The 20,764-nt window shown below is 42.6% G+C and overlaps 1 protein-coding gene across 1 annotated transcript in view; it reads left to right on the top strand.

Moving 5' to 3' along the window:
* LOC139420663 (polyamine-modulated factor 1-binding protein 1-like) overlaps positions 1–20,764 on the top strand; it is a 132,924-nt gene that overhangs the window by 12,752 nt on the left and 99,408 nt on the right. The window contains exons 4-5 of the mRNA XM_071170876.1: positions 2,948–3,009; positions 8,831–8,960. Coding sequence (XP_071026977.1) covers positions 2,948–3,009; positions 8,831–8,960 — 192 coding nt within the window. The remainder of the gene's footprint in view (positions 1–2,947; positions 3,010–8,830; positions 8,961–20,764) is intronic.

Below are 20,764 nucleotides of genomic sequence, written 5' to 3'. Positions count from 1 at the left end.
TCTGGCCGTGATCGGGAGTCCCATAGGGCGGCGCACAATTGGCCCAGCGTCGTCTGGTTTAGGGAGGGTTTGGCCGGGGTAGGTCGTCATCATTGTAAAATAACAATTTGTTCTTAACTCATTTGCCTAGTGAAATAAAGGTTATATATATATTTTAAATACTGTCTGTTTATTATCTATGCATAGTCACTTTACCCCTACCTACATGTACATATTAACTTGACTAACCTGTACACTAACACATTGACTCGGTACCATTACCCTCTGTATATAGCCTTGTTATTTTATTGTTTTACTTTTTTTTAAATATAGTTTATTTAATAAATATTTTATTAACTCTCATTTTCTTAACTGCATTGTTGCTTAAGGGCTTGTAAAGTAAGCATTTCAGGGTACAGTCTACACCTGTTGTATTCGGCGCATGTGACAAATTAAATTTGATTTGATTTTCCTTTCCCAATATGATCCACTCCACAGTGTGGATCACCAATTCACTAATGCTCAAGTTGGTGTGTGTGTCTTTGCGGGGGCATATGCACAGCCTTACTTAGGCAATTCTCTCTTTCTCGCTCACGCACACACCCACACCCTGCTGACCTGTGAGTCGTTTCCGTCAGCATTGATTTCCGTTTCCCAGAGCGACCCCTGTCACCGCGGCGATAGAGTGCATGCTGGGTCGTATTTCACCAGCTCTACCGTCGGCACGACAACGACAGCTTCCACCCCCAGACAGCGCTGAGAGTGTCTCCCTCTATCACGCATATATACACAAACACACACATATATATATATATATATATATATATATATATATATATATATATATATATATATATATATATATATATATATATATATATATATATATATATATATATATACACTGCTCAAAAAAATAAAGGGAACACTAAAATAACACATCCTAGATCTGAATGAATTAAATATTCTTATTAAATACTTTTTTCTTTACATAGTTGAATGTGCTGACAACAAAATCACACAAAAATTATCAATGGAAATCAAATGTATCAACCCATGGAGGTCTGGATTTGGAGTCACACTCAAAATTAAAGTGGAAAACCACACTACAGGCTGATCCAACTTTGATGTAATGTCCTTAAAACAAGTCAAAATGAGGCTCAGTAGTGTGTGTGGCCTCCACGTGCCTGTATGACCTCCCTACAATGCCTGGGCATGCTCCTGATGAGGTGGCGGATGGTCTCCTGAGGGATCTCCTCCCAGACCTGGACTAAAGCATCCGCCAACTCCTGGACAGTCTGTGGTGCAACGTGGCGTTGGTGGATGGAGCGAGACATGATGTCCCAGATGTGCTCAATTGGATTCAGGTCTGGGGAACGGGCGGGCCAGTCCATAGCATCAATGCCTTCCTCTTGTAGGAACTGCTGACACACTCCAGCCACATGAGGTCTAGCATTGTCTTGCATTAGGAGGAACCCAGGGCCAACTACACCAGCATATGGTCTCACAAGGGGTCTGAGGTTCTCATCTCGGTACCTAATGGCAGTCAGGCTACCTCTGGCGAGCACATGGAGGGCTGTGCGGCCCCCCAAAGAAATGCCACCCCACACCATGACTGACCCACCGCCAAACCGGTCATGCTGGAGGATGTTGCAGGCAGCAGAACGTTCTCCACAGCGTCTCCAGACTCTGTCACGTCTGTCACATGTGCTCAGTGTGAACCTGCTTTCATCTGTGAAGAGCACAGGGCGCCAGTGGTGAATTTGCCAATCTTGGTGTTCTCTGGCAAATGCCAAACGTCCTGCACGGTGTTGGGCTGTAAGCACAACCCTCACCTGTGTACGTCGGGCCCTCATACCACCCTCATGGAGTCTGTTTCTGACCATTTGAGCAGACACATGCACATTTGTGGCCTGCTGGAGGTCATTTTGCAGGGCTCTGGCAGTGCTCCTCCTGCTCCTCCTTGCACAAAGGCGGAGGTAACAGTCCTGCTGCTAGGTTGTTGCCCTCCTACGGCCTCCTCCACGTCTCCTGATGTACTGGCCTGTCTCCTGGTAGCGCCTCCATGCTTGTCAATCAGTGTTGCTTCCTAAGTGGACAGTTTGATTTCACAGAAGTTTGATTGGAGTTACATTGTGTTGTTTAAGTGTTCCCTTTATTTTTTTGAGCAGTGTATATACACACACACACACACTGAATACAGTCTGAAGGTCTGTAAAACTAATTGTTACATTGTCCTTGTTTGTACAATAGATACCAAAGTGCAAACATGTCTTTATCTACTGAGGAAAGGTGTACTGAACAGCACATCTGTCTTTTCAGTCCAGAGTCAGAATATTGTCTACGTACTGTGTTTTCCCATGGAGCTTTCTATGTTTGTTTGTTTGGGCAACATTGGTCCAATGTCCACACGTTCTTCCATACAGCTTTTTGAGTAGGCCTCAAAGCTGTGTTCTCTATTTCTGTTGGATGTTGGTCATGTCTTCTTGGGTGTTTCACTGTTCTGATGATTCTAAGGGCTTGTGAACATACAGTACAGTAGTGGACAAAGTAGATCAGAGGATGAACCATGTATGGAAAAATCAAAGACTTCTGTGTGTACGGATATTGAAGTGTTTGTGTGTGTGCTCCTTTTTAGTCTGAATAAACTCCTTTCAGTTCAACACTACTCCATGTCAGAGATTGCGTCAACGTTTTTGATTTAATCCCCGTAGAGAATGATGCATAACTAAATGTTATTAGCATAATCATATTTCATCAAGTATCTGCTTTCATCTTGTCCATGTTTAGCTATTTCTGAGTGGGACCGTTAGAGAGCTAATGTGAGTCTGCTGATCCATCCATGCCCCCATTAATAACTCTTACATTATAGCTGTTATAAATCTGATGGATAGCTTTAGACTTTAACTAGGACTTAATTTTCCTCCTTTCTTTCCCCTGTGGTTTTTTCCACTCTGTTATGTGACAGGTTTCTGGGGTCACTCTAAGGACAGGCTCGTTGGAGAAGATGATTGAAACCTCGACTCATACGTAAGTTAGGAAGCCTCAAACTAACTTCTCAACGTAACTCACCTCAAGGCATTATCGTGCCTATAGATGTCTACATAACAGCACATGAAGTTGCTTTTTTTTTCCACCTGGGTTGCTGTGATCATTTCTCTTAGAAAATAAAATTAGATTTCTTCTCCACAGTGGACTGTGTTTCACCTGAGGGATGAGGCTGGTACCTGGTGAGGGGGTCGGTCCATAGGGGGTTCTGTAACACCAGGGAAGCCACGGCAACAAGGCTGTCCCCACGGCGATATGCAAAGCGATTTGCATTATACTCAGAATGCAGTGCGGCTCCATTTCCTGCATTCCCTCTCTCCCTTTATGTCTCTCTATCTAGTTTAAACATGTTATTAATTCATCCAATAATAAAAAACTAAAAAACTATATTTTCAACAAAAGTAGGTAATATAATGTAGAATTAAATAAATGAAACAATACTGTTCTCTTCTGAAGAGAGTGGGATGGATATGTGTAAAAAAGTGACAAATAAAGAAAATAATTAAATAAATGAGGTAAATCTGATCAAATGAAATGCAATAACAGTAGCGGTGTGTGAAAGCAGCGGGTGGATATGAAGCTCTGGGTTGTTACCTGCCACCAGCATCAACATTAAACACAACACACAGGAACACCCACCACTACCCTCAGGGGTAGCACTAGGTGTGTGTGTGTGCGCGTGTGCGTGCATGCGTGCGTGTGTGTGTGTGCTCCTTACATCTAGTTCCATTTATATCGACTTTGTTTCGATTTTATTTATATCATTATATTTTCAGTTATTTAATAATGTATTTGATAAAATAACATTCAGGTATGGTAAAACAGAGTGGGCTGGAGATTACTTTTTTATATCTTTATAATATCATGCTAATAATTTATACAGTTGAAGTTGGAAATTTACATACACCTTAGCCAAATACATTTAAACTCAGTTTTTCACAATTTCTGACATTTAATTTGAGTAGAAATTCCCTGTATTAGGTCTGTTAGGATCACCACTTTATTTTAAGAATGTGAAATATCAGAATAATAGTAGAGAGAATTATTTATTTCAGCTTTTATTTCTTTCATCACATTCCCAGTGGGTCAGAAGTTTACATACACTCAATTAGTATTTGGTAGCATTACCTTTAAATTGTTTAACTTGGGTCAAACATTTCGGGTAGCCTTCCACAAGATTCCCACAATATGTTGGGTGAATTTTGGCCCATTCCGCCTGACAGAGCTAGTGTAACTGAGTCAGGTTTGTAGGCCTCCTTGCTCGCACAAGCTTTTTCAGTTCTGCCCACACATTTTCTACAGGATTGAGGTCAGGGCTTTGTGATAGCCACTCCAATACCTTGGCTTTCCTCTCCTTAAGCCATTTTGCCAGAACTTTGGAAGTATGCTTGGGGTCATTGTCCATTTGGAAGACCCATTTGCGACCAAGCTTTAACTTCCTGACTGATGTCTTGAGATGTTGCTTCAATATATCCACATAATTTTTCCTACCTCATGATGCCATCTATTTTGTGTAGTGCACCACCAGTTCCTCCTGCAGCAAAGCACCCCCACAATATGATGATGCCACCCCCGTGCTTCACTGTAGGGATGGTGTTCTTTGGCTTGCAAACCTCGCCCTTTATCCTCCAAACATAACGATGGTCATTATGGCCAAACAGTCATCAGACCAGAGGACATTTCTCCAAAAAGTGTGATCTTTGTCCCCTTGTGTAGTTGCAAACCGTAGTCTGGCTTTTTTTATGGCAGGTTTGGAGCAGTGGTTTCTTCCTTGCTGAGCGGCCTTTCAGGTTATGTCGATATAGGACTCGTTTTACTGTGGATATAGATACTTATGTACCTGTTTCCTCCAGCATCTTCACAAGGTCCTTTGCTGTTGTTCTGGAATTGATTTGCACTTTTCGGACCAAAGTACGTTCATCTCTAGGAGACAGAACGCGTCTCCTTCCTGAGCGGTATGACGGCTGTGTGGTCCCATGGTGTTTATACTTGCGTACTATTGTTTGTACAGATGAACGTGGTACCTTCAGTCAAAATTTCTCCCAAGGATGAACCAGACTTGTGGAGGTCTACAATTTTTTCGGCTGATTTCTTTTGATTTTCCCATGATGTCAAGCAAAGAGGCACTGAGTTTGAAGGTAGACCTTGAAATACATCCACAAGTACACCTCCAATTGTCAATTAGCCTATCAGAAGCGATTAAAGCCATGACATCATTTTCTGGAATTTACCAAGCTGTTTAAAGGCACAGTCAACTTAGTGTATGTAAACTTCTGACCCACTGGCATTGTGATACAGTGAATTATAAGTGAAATAATCTGTCTTTTAACAATTGTTGGAAGAATTTCTTGTGTCATGCACAAAGTAGATGTCCTAACCGACTTGCCAAAACTATAGTTTATTAACAAGAAATTTGTGGAGTGGTTTAAAAACAAGTTTTAATGACTCCAACTTAAGTATGTAAACTTCTGACTTCAACTGTATATGCTCAATACTGTAAGTAAACTGGAATGTTTTTTGTTGTTGTTGAAGTGCCGAAATAATAAGGAAAATTACCTGCATCAATTCATGTCTTATCTGAACCTTTCTTGGAACCGTGCTATCCCATTTAAATGAAGAAACACAGCTATGAATCTTTAGTGGACAAGAATACTGTACGGTATGTTTTTATCAAAGTGGAAGAAGGAAAACGTAACATGAATGGTAATGTACACTAAGTCAGTGATGAGCCATATGTTTCCCCAGGCTCAGTATGTCACTGGTAAAAGAGAGATTTATTTTCCTCCTGAGGGATCCAAGAGAGATAGATACTTGTTCTTCCTGTATTGACATTCGTAGGTCCTCGCTGTGTGTGTATGTTCTGCTGTTATTAGGCCAAGCTAACAAATCAATACCTAGCAGTACGGTGGGTCAGTGTGGATACGTTCAACTCTATATTGTCAGCTGCCACACACACACACACACACACACACACACACACACACACAGATGTATGCACACATCTCTATGCAGATCCACAAAATAACTTTTTATTTACGACTGTTTATCTTTTAAAAGTACGGCAGAGACACATTTTTATGCCATGAACAAAATGTCTGAGGGAAAAAAATATTAAATTGTAAATGAAAAGCCTATACTTTTAGATGTTTGTCAAATGAGTAGTTGAACATAGCCTTCTGCAATGTTTAGCTATAACTAAGTCTTTTTTCTCTGTCATAGATGGTCAACATAAATCCCTCTTTCTCCTTTTCTTCTTGTTTTCTCTCACATCCCCCCTCTTCTGTTGTGATCGAGAGTGCCTTCCTCCCTCTCTCCTTCTCTCTCTCTCCCTCCATCCCTCCTTCCCCTGCTGTCAGTAGCGCTACACTCTCCCTCCTCCCTCTCCATGTTGCTGCCAGATGCTCAGTCGTGTCCCGGCCCAGCAGATGTCACAACTCACCAGCTGGGGGACAGCAGGGGGGAGGGAGGGGGAGGGGGAGGGGTGGAGGAGGAAAGACAGGGGAAGAGAGAGGAGGAGACGGCGAGGAGAGAACGCATTTGGCTTATGGAAGGGAGACACGAGGAAGTGTGTGTACGAGTGTGTGGCAGGGTGGCAGCTGTGCCATCTGTCTGCCTGGCAGGGCTGCTCTCATTAACACAGGGGTTAATAGGAGTGGCAGCTCAGCGCTAGTGTCTAACATCACCCTCGGGACACACTGGAGGAGAGGGCTCAGTGTGGTGTGTGTGTCACCACTGACACACACATGGTTAATAACAACCTGCCAGGATGTATATTAACCCTGGCACGTGTGTGTCTTTGTTTGTGCATGTGCTTACGTGTGTGTGTTATTCTGATGAATTATGCCTTGCTGCTGTAATGATGTAGGAAAAAAATGGATTTACAGAACCAAAGATTACTGCCCTGGAGGCGCACACACACACACACACACACGCGCACGCCGAGGGGTGGTGGCAATTTGCATGTTATTATTGCATATTCATAGCTAATTGTGTTAGGCTTGGCTAATAACTCTGAGTGACAGGTTGAGAAAATCGAGAGGCTGTTTCAACACACACCAATATCCTCTTTCCCTGTCCGTCTCTCAGCCCTGTAAATAATCATTATAACACTCATGGTTCTAAATGGAGTTTCTTCCCTCATCTCTCCTCATGGCATAATGTAATTTATTAAACACTTCTCATTTTCTCTCAATGTACAGCCCACATTTCTTCTATAATAGTCATGGGACGTTCCTAACCGACCGATAGCTGTGTGCCAAATTGTATTCCCACACAAAAGCGGCAAAACATATTAGCCTTTAACGAATGCTACAGTTTAGCGGGATACATTTTCTGCCCTAACTTGCTTGTGCATTTATCGAGAATGTAGGGTGCAATTTTCATGGTTTGAAAATATGAAATTGCCAGGCCATTTTGTTAGAGGGAAAAACAACGGTTTAATTTCATGTCAACAAGGGAATGCCTTTTCTCTTGAATTAGGCTTTATATTAAAATAAATACGAGAAGGGAAAAAAAGATATAGCCTATTGTTTATTTTCATCCCTGTTTCAATAGACTATATAGCCGTAGTATTGAAGAGTTCTGTGATGACATCATGCAGGTTAATAAGATGTAGATGATAAGGATACAGGTGCAGTAAAGCTCTGTAGTCCTGGTCTGGTGCAAAGATACCCCCATACTACTGTCCCTGTGTCTGAGCTAGACTGGCATGCTCAAAGAGACAGAGATGGGGTGTGTGTGTGTGTGTGTGTGTGTGTGTGTGTGTGTGTGTGTGTGTGTGTGTGTGTGTGTGTGTGTGTGTGTGTGTGTGTGTGTGTGTGAGAGTGTGTGTGAGAGTGTGTGTGAGAGTGTGTGTGAGAGTGTGTGTGAGAGTGTGTGAGAGAGTGTGTGAGAGAGTGAGTGAGAGAATATGCATGCGTGTGTCATAGCCCAGATAAACAGGCTCTCTTATCCCAGCATGTGAGAGTGTTTCAGCCCTGGGACAATCTACAGTCCTTAGAAAAACTGCCCTGTTTCACAAAATAGACCCAAAATTGGCTGCACTTACTTCCCATTCACCAGCCCATTTCTCTATTCAACTCTCTCATTTCAGACATGTCCTTTCTCAAGTATCCTGTTCCACATTTCAGGTGGTTTTATATTTCCAGAGATTTCCACCCGTAGAACGGCAGCTAGGTCAGACAAGATAATGAAATTGTAGATAATTGAGATGAAATTCTGGCTATTTGGGAAATGGTGGATAAAAAACCTCTAGAAATAGTTTTCTTTTTTAAAAGACAGATAAATTGGCTCTTTTGAGAAGTTGAGGACTAAAACTTGTCACTGAATATTTGATATAATAAATGTCTGACTGGTATATTGCCTCCTAATATATGTACTTTGCCTGGTGAAATCAGAACAGAAATCAGCATCAGTCAATTTCTTTCTTACCAGCATGTCTGTGATTCCTCATGAGTTTAGCAGGATTCACAACTCTGTTCTGTTTCTTCTTGATTGTGTGTGCGGGTGTGTGTGCGTGCACCTGCAATATGTCTCTGCTCGTACAACTTTAGAAATATTTAACATCCAAATTTGATATGAGCTTTGGGACTTTGGAAGTGTGTGGTGAGATCCGTCTGTCGATCTTCTCCCTACCTCTGACAGCTGTCGAGCTCACAGGCGTCTCCCAACTGAGTTTGTGTGTGTATCTGTGTTTAACATTGGGTTTAAGTTCTAAAAATAGTAGTTAACTGACAGATCTGTCTGAGGATAACCATATCTGTACCTGCATTGCCTTTGAAATTATTTTGTCTCTCTGCTGCAGCCCTATGAGTCCTAACCTTGAGGTAGAGGATCTGAGGAGCCAGCTGAGGACTAGAGACAGAACCATCCTTTGTCTGGAGAGAGACATCAAGACCTTCCAACTGGAGAATAACACACTCAACAAAACTGAGGTATGGAGGAGAGAGTCACACACACACACGCTGAGACTGGGATACGGAGGAGATACAGAGAAGCGAGGAAGCACATTCTGAACTGCAACCATCGTGCTTGTTCCGGTCTTTTTAATTCCTTATTCCTTGATACCGTGGATGGAACAGTTTTGTTGTTGTTGTAGTATTTTTTTTTCTTGGATGTGGTAGTTTTTACGATATTGCTGTGGCAGTGTAGCCAGCAGCGCTACATGTGTTGTGTGTTAAAGCGTGTGCTCAGCGTGTGATGAATGACTTACATGTCCAGCCCCCAGGTTACAAAATGGCTGCCCAGATTAAACCAGGGAGTTTTACAGCTTTCCCACACCTCCTTATGAAGTGTCACGAAATTACACCCACTGCTGTTTAACTGCATGGGGCTAGCGCTAGCACACTATTCTCGCTCTTGCGCTCTCTCCCTCTCTCTCTCTCATTTTTTTTCCACCCATCTTCACACAATACCCCATAATGACAAAGTGAAATCATGTTTTTAAATGTTTTTTGCAAATTTATTGAAAATTAAATGCAGAAATATCTCATTTACATACGGATTCACACCCCTGAGTCAATACATGTTAGAATCACCTTTGGTAGTGATTACAGCTCTGAGTCTTTCTGGGTAAGTCTCTAAGAGCTTTGCACACCTGGATTGTACAATATTTGGACATTATTCTTTAAAAAAATCTACAAGCTCTGTCAAGACGGTTGTTGATCATTGCTAGACAGCCATTTTCAAGTCTTGACATAGATTTTCAAGCCAATGTTAAGTCAAAACTGTTATTGTCCTGCTGAAAGGTGAATTAATCTCCCAGTGTCTGTTGGAAAGCAAACTGAACTACTCCTCTAGGATTTTGCCTGTGCTAAACTCCAATCCATACATTTTTTTATCCTGCAAAACTCCCCAGTCCTTAAGGATTACAAGCATACCTGTAACATGATGCAGCCACCACTATGGTTGAAAATATGGAGAGTGGTACTCTTAATGTTGGGGCGGCAGGTACCTTAGTGGTTAGAGCGTTGGACTAGTAACCTAAAGGTAGCAAGACTGAATCCCCGAGCTGACTAGGTAAAAAGCTGTCGTTCTGCCCCTGAACAAGGTAGTTAACCCACTGTTCCTTGGCCGTTATTAAAAATTAGAATTTGTTCTTAACTTCTTATGGCTGCAGGGGCAGTATTGAGTAGCTTGCATGATAGGTGCCCAGAGTAAACGGCCACCTCCTCAGTCTCAGTTGCTAATATATGCATATTAGTATTAGTATTGGATAGAAAACACTCTGAAGTTTCTAAAACTGTTTGAATGATGTCTGTGAGTATAACAGAACTCATATGGCAGGCAAAAACCTGAGAAGAAATCCAAACAGGAAGTGAGAAATCTGAGGTTGGTATATTTTCAACCCAGGCCCTATTGAATTCACATTGGGATATGAATGAAGTTGCACTTCCTAGGGCTTCCACTAGATGTCAACCGTCTTTAGAAACTTGAATGAGGCTTCTGCTGTGTTATGGGACTGAATAAGAGCTGAGTGGCCACCATTGTTCTTGTTCCCTAGAAGGCCAAGGTAACTGAACTAAATTACTATCGCCCCGTAGCACTCACTTCTGTCATCATGAAGTGCTTTGAGACTAGTCATATCACCTCCACTCTATCTGTCACCCTAGACCCACTTCAATTTGCTTACTGCCCCAATAGGTCCGCAGACAATGCAATCGCCATCACATCTGGACAAGAGGAATACCTATGTAAGAATGCTGTTCATTGACTACAGCTCAGCATTCAACACCATAGTACACTCCAAACTCATCATTAAGCTTGAGTCCCTGGGTCTTGACCCCACCTATGCGACTTGGTCCTGGACTTCCTGACGGGCCTCCCACAGGTGGTGAAGGTAGGAAACAACATCTCCACTCCGCTGATCCACAACACTGGGGCCACACAAGGGTGCGGGCTCAGCCCCCTCCTGTTCTCCATGTTCACCCACGACTGCGTGGGCATGAACGCCTCCAACTCAATCATCAAGTTTGTAGATGACACAACAGTGGTAGACTTGATTACCATCAATGACAATACAGCCTACACTGAGGATGTGAGGGCTCTCGGAGTGTGGTGTCAGGAAAATGACCTCTCACTCAATGTCAGCGAAACAAAAAGTTTGATCGTGGACTTCATGAAACAGCAAAGGGAGCATCCCCTATCCACATCAATGGGACCGCAGTGGAGAAGGTGGAAAGTTTTAAGTTCCTCAGTGTACATATCACTGATAAACTGAAATGTTCCATGCACACAGACCGTGTGGTGAAGAAGGCACAACAGCACCTCTTCAACCTTAGGAGGCTGAAAAAATGTGACTTGTCACCGAAAACCGTCACTAACTTTTACAGGTGCACAATCGAGAGCATCCTGTTAGGACTGTATCACCACCTGGTACGGCAACTGCACCGCCCACAACCGCAGAGCTCTCCAGAGGGTGGTGCGGTCTGCACAACGTATCTTTGAGAAGCCTTAATAGTGGCTGTACTAGAGAATTTAAAACCTTTTTTGTAAGAACATAGTAAATGGGACAGATTTTAAGAAATGTTGCTTTATTCATTTGACTAATATTATGGTTTCTATTCCAAGAAAAACAAAAAAAACTTCTGGGTTTCCATAAAATATGGTGCTGTATGACGTTAAGGTCGGGAGTAAGCTACAGTACTAAGCTATTTAGCTAAAGAATCCCATGTCGTGCTGTCACATGGGAGACCGGGGTTCAATTCCCCGATGGGGAGGAAGGAGCATGTCGCTCTCATGGCCGCACGCGTGACCAGCTCATGGCCTTTTGCCAGACACCTTAGTCAAACAGCTCTTATTCTCTCCCCTTTCACAGTAGAAGCCTGAAACAAGGTTCTTAAGACTGTTGACATCTAGTGGAAGCCATAGGAAGTGCAATCGGACCAAATTTACACAGTGTCTTGGATAGGCAAAGAGTTGAAAAACTACAAACCTCAGATTTCCCACTTCCTGGTTGGATTTTTTCTCAGGTTTTTTTTAATCAGTTCTGTTATAGTCACAGACATCATTCAAACAGTTTTAGAAACTTCAGAGTGTTTTCTATCCAAATCTACTAATAATATGCATATCTTAGCTTCTGGGCCTGAGTAGCAGACAGTTTATTCTGGGCACCATATTCACCCAAGCGACTCAATACCGCCCCCCAGCCATGAGAAATTAAAGACTATCAGAAAGAATGTCGGTACTTATTTATTTTAATCCAAAGCCATGAATGAGTGAGTCACTCAGCTTTATGTAGGTGCCGGCTATATGACTGGGCCATCAAGTTGATAATATATAACGATATTTTGGAGGTTATTTTGTTTTCAAAAAACTGAAAGTGAGGGATTTGTAATCTGAGTAAAGGGCAAAAAAGTATTTCTAAAGGCCAAAACATTTATTTCTGTTTTTTAGAGGGAGAGAAACGCTGGGCCAATTGTGCACTGCCCTATGGGACTCCCAATCACAGTTGGATGTGATACATAATAATAATGATAATACTTTTTGTTGTATTGTTTGTTTTGTCTTTTCTGGTGGATTAAACTGAAATTGCAACCAGTCACAGCCGGTTGTGATACAGCCAACCTAACTAAGAAATACATTTGACGATAGAATTCTCCCCCTACCCTCCTTCTAGGCAAGTCTATTGTCCAGCTACCTGCTAATAGCCATAATGGCGCTGTATAACATTACCATGTGTGTTTGAAAGAGTATTTTCCAGTAAGCAACAATTTGTTTACCTTCATTAGACAACTTTGTTCCAATATTTCTGTAATTCAGTGATATTTATTCCCATAGCAATTCGTTATGGATCCATAACTAAATACACATTGGCATTTTGAAAGAGTATTTTTATCATTATTTTATTAACGAAAGCATAAAGATGCTGATGAAGAAATACAGTACTGTACAGTATATGCTTTTACATTTTGATAATAAAGCATTTAAAGCATTTTGAAGATATAAGCCTGGCATTTGTTTATTAGGATGCTGTTCTATAGCAGAACAGCATAACGGTCCGGACGGCCCTTGCTGTGCCTGGACGGCCCTTGCTGTGCCTGGTGAGCAGTTGGGTTAAATCATTTATATCTATCTCCAATTACTTTCCAATTACAATTTACAAATGTGTGCTTTTCATGTAATTTTTCGTTAAATCCAGTTCGGATTTAAGTACAACTTTTGACTGATGCCTTTAGTGAGAGGTCTAATGCTTTAATATTTAATAATATCTACCCTCCGAATTCATATCTGAGGGGCATTTTAGTTTGAACGTGCAGTCTGGCACTAAGAACAGCGGGCACGTTTCCCTAGTCAGCGACAAAATTAGTGCAATGCCCCTTAAAGTGTTGCTCTGTGCTACCCAGTGGGGCGCTGTGGGGGTCTTTTTGTAAATAAAGCCAGTTTGTTATTTAGAATGATTTATTTCTGTTTTTAGAGGGAGAGAAGCCAAAAACCTACAGTCATCTCACGGATCTCCCAGTCGAGGCCATCACAGGTATTGAACCAGCATCTGTAGCAAGACAGCTTGCACTCAGATGCAATGTCTTAGTCCGCTCCACCACTAAGGCGCTGTACTACGTGACCTGTCGTTAGTAGGCTACAGTACTACAGAGACACAGTAGCGCCTTGGGACCCAAAAGCATAATCAGTGCTCTAACAACCCCAATGAACTAGTGACGCAGGGTACCGCTCTAAACCACAAACTACCTCTGTCCCGCAGCATAATCACAACATTTTAGTGGAGCAACCACTGTATATACAGTATACTGAATACTACACTATACTGAATACTACACCATCTATACTATCTATTGCATCTTAGCCACTCTGTCACTACTCATCCATATATTTTCTACTTATATATATTCTTACCCATTCCTTTACTAGATTGTGTGTATTAGGTTTTGTTGTGGAATTTGTTAGATATTACCTGTTAGATACTGCTGCACTGTCTGATCTAGAAGCAGAAGCATTTCGCTACACTCCCAATAACATCTGCTAACCATGTGTATTTGACCAATACAATTTGATTTGATTTGATACAGGTGTGCCAAGCTTGTAGCATCATACCCAAGACTCAATGCTGTAATAGCTTCCCAAGGTGCTTCAACAAAGTACTGAGTAAAGTGTTCGAATACTTATGTAAATGTGATATTTCAGGTTTTTGCTTTGTCATTATGGGGTATTGTGTGTAGGTTGATGAGGGGGGAAAATGATTTAATCCATTTTAGAATAAGGCTCTAACGTAATTTTTTTGTTGAAAAAAGTCAAGGGGTCTGAATACTTTCCAAAGGCACTGTATGTTCTTATAGAAAATTGTAGTATTTCTGTGTGGTCTCCCCTCAGCTTTCCAAACAGAAGTATAGGATGAGACAGCTAGAGGAGGAGGTGAAGAAACAGGAGGCGGAACAGAGGAAAGCAGAAGAGGAGTGGAGGAAGAACACAGACAGAGAGAGCTGGAGAGGAAGAGGGAGGAAGACGAAAGGAAAGAGAAGCAGAGGAAGAGAGAGGAGGAGAGAAGGAAAGAGAAGCAGAGTAAGAGAGAGGAGGAGAGAAGGAAAGAGAAGCAGAGGAAGAGAGAAGGAAAGAGAAGCAGAGGAAGAGAGAGGATGAGAGAAGGAAAGAGAAGCAGTGGAAGAGAGAGGAGGAGAGAAGGAAAGAGAAGCAGAGGAAGAGGAAAGGAAAGAAGCAGAGGAAGAGAGAAGAGGAGAGAAGGAAAGACAAGCAGAGGAGGAGAGAAGAGGAGAGAAGCAGAAGAAGAGAGAGGAGGAGGAAAGGAAAGAAGCAGAGGAAGAGAGAAGAGGAGAGAAGGAAAGAGAAGCAGAGGAGGAGAGGAGAGAAGCAGAGGAAGAGAGAGGAGGAGAGAATGAAAGAGAAGCAGAGGAAGAGAAGAGGAGAGAAGGAAAGAGTAGTAGAGGAAGAGAGAAGGAAAGAGAAGCAGAGGAAGAGAGAGGATGAGAGAAGGAAAGAGAAGTAGAGGAAGAGGAGAGAAGGAAGGAAGGAGAAGCAGAGGAAGAGAGAAGCAGAGGAAGAGAGTGGAGGAGAGAAGGAAAGAGAAGCAGAGGAAGAGAGGATGAGAGAAGTAGAGGATGAGAGAAGGAAAGAGAAGCAGAGTAAGAGAGAAGAGGAGAGAAGGAAAGAGAAGCAGAGGAAGAGAGAGGAGGAGAGAAGGAAAGAGAAGCAGAGGATGAGAGAAAGAAAGAGAAGTAGAGAGGATGAGAGAAGTAGAGGGTGAGAGAAGAAAAGAGAAGCAGAGTAAGAGAGAAGAGGAGAGAAGGAAAGAGAAGCAGAGGAAGAGAGGGGAGGAGAGAAGGAAAGAGAAGCAGAGGATGAGAGAAGGAAAGAGAAGTAGAGGAAGAGGAGAGAAGGAAGGAGAAGCAGAGGAAGAGAGAGGAAAGAGAAGCAGAGGAAGAGGAAAGGAAAGAGAAGCAGAGGAAGAGAGAAGAGGAGAGAAGGAAAGAGAAGCAGAGGAGGAGAGAAGATGAGAGAAGCAGAGGAAGAGAGAGGAGGAGAGAATGAAAGAGAAGCAGAGGAAGAGAGAAGAGGAGAGAAGGAAAGAGTAGTAGAGGAAGAGATAAGATGAGAGAAGCAGAGGAAGAGAGAAGGAAAGAGAAGTAGAGGAAGAGGAGAGAAGGAAGGAGAAGCAGAGGAGAGAAGCAGAGGAAGAGAGAGGAGGAGAGAAGGAAAGAGAAGTAGAGGAAGAGAGAAGAGGAGAGAAGGAAAGAGAAGCAGAGGAAGAGAGAGGAGGAGAGAATGAAAGAGAAGCAGAGGAAGAGAGAGGATGAGAGAAGTAGAGGAAGATGAGAGAAGGAAGGAGAAGCAGAGGAAGAGAGAAGGGGAGAGAAGCAGAGGAAGAGAGAGGAGGAGAGAAGGAAAGAGAAGCAGAGGAATAGAGAAGAGGGGAGAAGGAAAGAGTAGTAGAGGAAGAGAGAAGATGAGAGAAGCAGAGGAAGAGAGAAGGAATGAGAAGTAGAGGAAGAGGAGAGAAGGAAGGAGAAGCAGAGGAAGAGAGAGGAGGAGAGAAGGAAAGAGAAGTAGAGGAAGAGAGAAGGAAAGAGAAGCAGAGGAAGAGAGGATGAGAGAAGGAAAGAGAAATAGAGGAAGAGAGAAGGAAAGAGAGAAGAGGAGAGAAGGAAAGAGAAGCAGAGGAATAGAGAGGAGGAGAGAAGGAAAGAGAAGTAGAGGAAGAGAGAGGATGAGAGAAGGAAAGAGAAGTAGAGGAAGAAGAGAGAAGGAAGGAGAAGCAGAGGAAGAGAGAAGGGGAGAGAAGCAGAGGAAGAGAGAGGAGGAGAGAAGGAAAGAGAAGCAGAGGAAGAGAGAAGACGAGAGAAGGAAAGAGAAGCAGAGGAAGAGAGAGGATGAGAGAAGGAAAGAGAAGCAGAAGTTGAGAGAAAGAAAGAGAAGCAGGGGAAGAGAGAGGAGAAGAGAAGGAAAGAGAAGCAGAGGAAGAGAGAAGAGGAGAGAAGGAAAGAGAAGCAGAGGAGAAGAGAAGAGGAGAGAAGCAGAGGAAGAGAGAGGAGGAGAGAATGAAAGAGAAGAAGAGGAGAGAAGGAAAGAGTAGTAGAGGAAGAGAGAAGATGAGAGAAGCAGAGGAAGAGAGAAGGAATGAGAAGTAGAGGAAGAGGAGAGAAGGAAGAGAGAGGATGAGAGAAGGAAAGAGAAGTAGAGGAAGAGAGAGGATGAGAGAAGGAAAGAGAAGTAGAGGAAGAAGAGAGAAGGAAGGAGAAGCAGAGGAAGAGAGAAGGGGAGAGAAGCAGAGGAAGAGAGAGGAGGAGAGAAGGAAGAGAGAGGCAGAGGAAGAGAGAAGACGAGAGAAGGAATGAGAAGCAGAGGAAGAGAGAGGATGAGAGAAGGAAAGAGAAGCAGAAGTTGAGAGAAAGAAAGAAAGAGAAGCAGGGGAAGAGAGAGGAGAAGAGAAGGAAAGAGAATCAGAGGAAGAGAGAATGAGAGGAAAGAGAAGTAGAGGAAGAGAGAAGGAAAGAGAAGCAGAGGAAGAGAGAGGAGGAGAGAAGGAAAGAGAAGTAGAGGAAGAGAGAAGGAAAGAGAAGCAGAGGAAGAGAGAGGAGGAGAGAAGGAAAGAGAAGCAGAGTGAGAGAGAAGGGGAGAGAAGCAGAGGAAGAGAGAGGAGGAGAGAAGGAAAGAGAAGCAGAAGAAGAGAGAGAATGAGAGAAGGAAAGAGAAGCAGAGGAAGAGAGAAGACGAGAGAAGGAAAGAGAAGCAGAGGAAGAGAGAGGATGAGAGAAGGAAAGAGAAGCAGAAGTTGAGAGAAAGAAAGAGAAGCAGGTGAAGAGAGAGGAGAAGAGAAGGAAAGAGAAGCAGAGGAAGAGATAATGAGAGAAGGAAAGAGAAGTAGAGGAAGAGAGAGGACGAGAGAAGGAAAGAGAAGCAGAGTGAGAGAAGAGGAGAGAAGTAGAGGAAGAGAGAAGAGGAGAGAAGGAAAGAGAAGCAAAGGAAGAGGAGAGAAGGAAAGAGAAGCAGAGGAAGAGGAGAGAAGGAAAGAGAAGCAGAGGAAGAGGAGAGAAGGAAAGAGAAGCAGAGGAAGAGAGAGGATGAGAGAAGGAAAGAGAAGCAGAGGAAGAGAGAATGAGAGGAAAGAGAAGTAGAGGAAGAGAGAAGGAAAGAGAAGCAGAGGAAGAGAGAGGAGGAGAGAAGGAAAGAGAAGCAGTGGAAGAGAGAGAGAATGAGAGAAGGAAAGAGAAGCAGAGGAAGAGAGAAGACGAGAGAAGGAAAGAGAAGTAGAGGAAGAAGAGAGAAGGAAGGAGAAGCAGAGGAAGAGAGAAGGGGAGAGAAGGAAAGAGAAGTAGAGGAAGAAGAGAGAAGGAAGGAGAAGCAGAGGAAGAGAGAAGGGGAGAGAAGCAGAGGAAGAGAGAGGAGGAGAGAAGGAAAGAGAAGCAGAAGAAGAGAGAGAGAATGAGAGAAGGAAAGAGAAGCAGAGGAAGAGAGAAGACGAGAGAAGGAAAGAGAAGCAGAGGAAGAGAGAGGATGAGAGAAGGAAAGAGAAGCAGAAGTTGAGAGAAAGAAAGAGAAGCAGGTGAAGAGAGAGGAGAAGAGAAGGAAAGAGAAGCAGAGGAAGAGATAATGAGAGAAGGAAAGAGAAGTAGAGGAAGAGAGAGGACGAGAGAAGGAAAGAGAAGCAGAGTGAGAGAAGAGGAGAGAAGTAGAGGAAGAGAGAAGAGGAGAGAAGGAAAGGAAGAGGAGAGAAGGAAAGAGAAGCAGAGGAAGAGGAGAGAAGGAAAGAGAAGCGGAGGAAGAGGAGAGAAGGAAAGAGAAGCAGAGGAAGAGAGAGGATGAGAGAAGGAAAGAGAAGCAGAGGAAGAGAGACAACATGATGAGGACCAGAGATTGAAAGAGGAGGAGCACAGAAAGAGAGAAGAGAAGTGGAAGAAGAGAGAGGAGGAACAGAGAGAGGCCCGGGCCCTTGCCAGGAAGGAATGGGAGGAGATTGCATCCAATTTGAATGCTGAGGTAAGGGGTGAGGTAGATTAGATTGGTACCCTTAGGCACAGATATTGGATCAGCTTACCATCCCTCCATCCTATCCTTAAACATTAGGCAGAAAAATTATAAAATGACCTTAGTTCAGTGTCTTGGGGCAACTGTTTGGCCCTGAGGTGACCAGAGGGATGAGGAGTCTTTCAACCATATGGCCCAGTTAATGTGAGGGCTCTCTCTTTCTCTCCCCCTTCGTCTCTTTCTCTCTATCCATCTTTCTCCCTACAATGTGGTTAATGTCCCATGTACCTTCACTCATACATTCTATGCATTTTTCATGATCCCCTCCCTTAATGGGCTATGTAATGGAATAAGCACCACCACACCCAGTCATAGACAGAAATGCCATTAGGAATATTAGAATACTTCTGCTTATATGAATATACAATGCGAGAACATGGGCAACATAACTGCCATTAGGGTGCAATCTTCATAACCACTCTCTCCCTCTCTTTCAATTATCTTTCTTTCATTCACTCTTTCATTCTGTCCCTCTTTCCTCTCCCTTGGTCTTTGTTCCGTTGTCTATTGTTAGTTCTAAGGTCAGGGTAGTTAAGGTTAAGACTATGGTTAGTTGTTGAATCACATTTGTTGTTCATAAATCACTACACTTGTATTCTATTCTAATATGGCCAGATCACAACCTTGGCATGACTCACAATACTTTCTCTACCTCTTGGTCAGCCACTTACACACTCAATGTCATAAGGTTAGAAGCTCAATGTCAAGGGGATAAATGATTTAAACGACAACCCGTAAACGTTTCCTTATATGGCGTTAGTGAAATGTGCCCCTCAGTTCTCTTAGTTTTATTAGAGCCTTCTGTCAGTTTGTTGTTTTTTTAATTTAAAATTCTTCTTGACTGTCCAGCTTTTATTTTGGTCATTGTTAGTTCTCAAAGATTATATTTTTGAAAAACATAGAAGTCTAGGTCCATTATCTTTTCTACATACTTTGTATCTGGTTTTAGTCGTTTAAGTTTACACGGAAAATGTTTTTACATGCCAAAATGAATCAATAAATACAAAATATTACACTCTTTGGACTTAAGCGACCCAAAATAACTTTTGCCAGAAAACTTCCTGCATTAGAGTCGGTTAGGTGAGTCAGATTTAGCCACTTCCTGTGTGGATAGAAAGCCGTAGTTTTATTTAGCCTAGCTTAGGATGCACTTTATATAATGATTGGTTATCATCCGGGACTTGGGTTCATAAATAAGGATTAGCCATAGAAGTGATTTGGAAGTGTGTGGTGACAACATTTCAGAGTTTCATCTTGCTCGAAAAGGAGATCTTTTATTATCTAAATTCAATACTCAAACTTCATGGTTGCTTTTTCTGTCTCTCTTGTCTCTTTCTGTCTCTTTTGTCTTTGTCTCCTCTTCATTTCGATAATGTTCAGCCACATTCTTCATACTTCTCCTTTTCTCCCGTTGAAGGTCTTTTGCCTTTCTCCTCCGTTGTGTAAACCAAGACAAAATACAGTAAACGACAAAAACAAGCAGAAAAGAACGGGTGAGTCATGTTAATTCAGACCCTAAGACATCCCCCCCCTCCCTCATCTTAGCACAACCGCTCAAAATGAATCTACAAAGTATTGATTTGCGAGGAAAGCGTTAGCCTCACGATGCAGCCGCATATTAATACTGCTGGCCTTGTCTTCCGTCTCCTACTTACCGCTCTTCATATCTTCATAATTGATTAATGTTCCTTTGTGAAGTACAGATGAATAATGCATTACTCGGCTCGCTTCCCTGCGGCTGACGAGAGCATGTTTAATTTCACTGAATGAAGCTGAGCTCTAGCTTTTGTCCTATTCGTGTGCTGTCGTAGTGTGTTGTGTGTTGTACAGAGACAGGAGTGGTCACTTGTGTGTTGATGCTTTGAGAAGGTGTCTCCTTGAGCTGACAGAGCAGGGGTCTCAAGGCGTGGCCTTTTGATTTGTATCTTTCCAATATACATACTGTATCTAATTCACTTGTGGTTTTAACACCAGCCTCTATGAATATAATTATGTATGTAGGATTATGTAGAATTATGTAGGGTAAATTATAATTCACACAAAATCCTTGTGTTATATAGGTAATGAAGCGATAGTTAGGCCTATGTTCTGAGCATACAGATTTTAAGATACTTTTTATTGTCTTTTTAATGGCCAATGTCTGTTGCAAAACTACTTGAAACCACTGCTGTGGCAGGCAGAGAGAGAGAAACGGAGGCTGCACTGCTCATCTGGCTAACGATGCTAATTATGCTAAACTGGCCTA

Source organism: Oncorhynchus clarkii, chromosome 11 (assembly GCF_045791955.1).
Source record: "Oncorhynchus clarkii lewisi isolate Uvic-CL-2024 chromosome 11, UVic_Ocla_1.0, whole genome shotgun sequence".
NCBI lineage: Eukaryota > Metazoa > Chordata > Actinopteri > Salmoniformes > Salmonidae > Oncorhynchus > Oncorhynchus clarkii.
The sequence above is the reverse complement of the archived record's forward strand: the minus strand, read 5'-3'. Positions and strand labels throughout refer to the sequence as shown.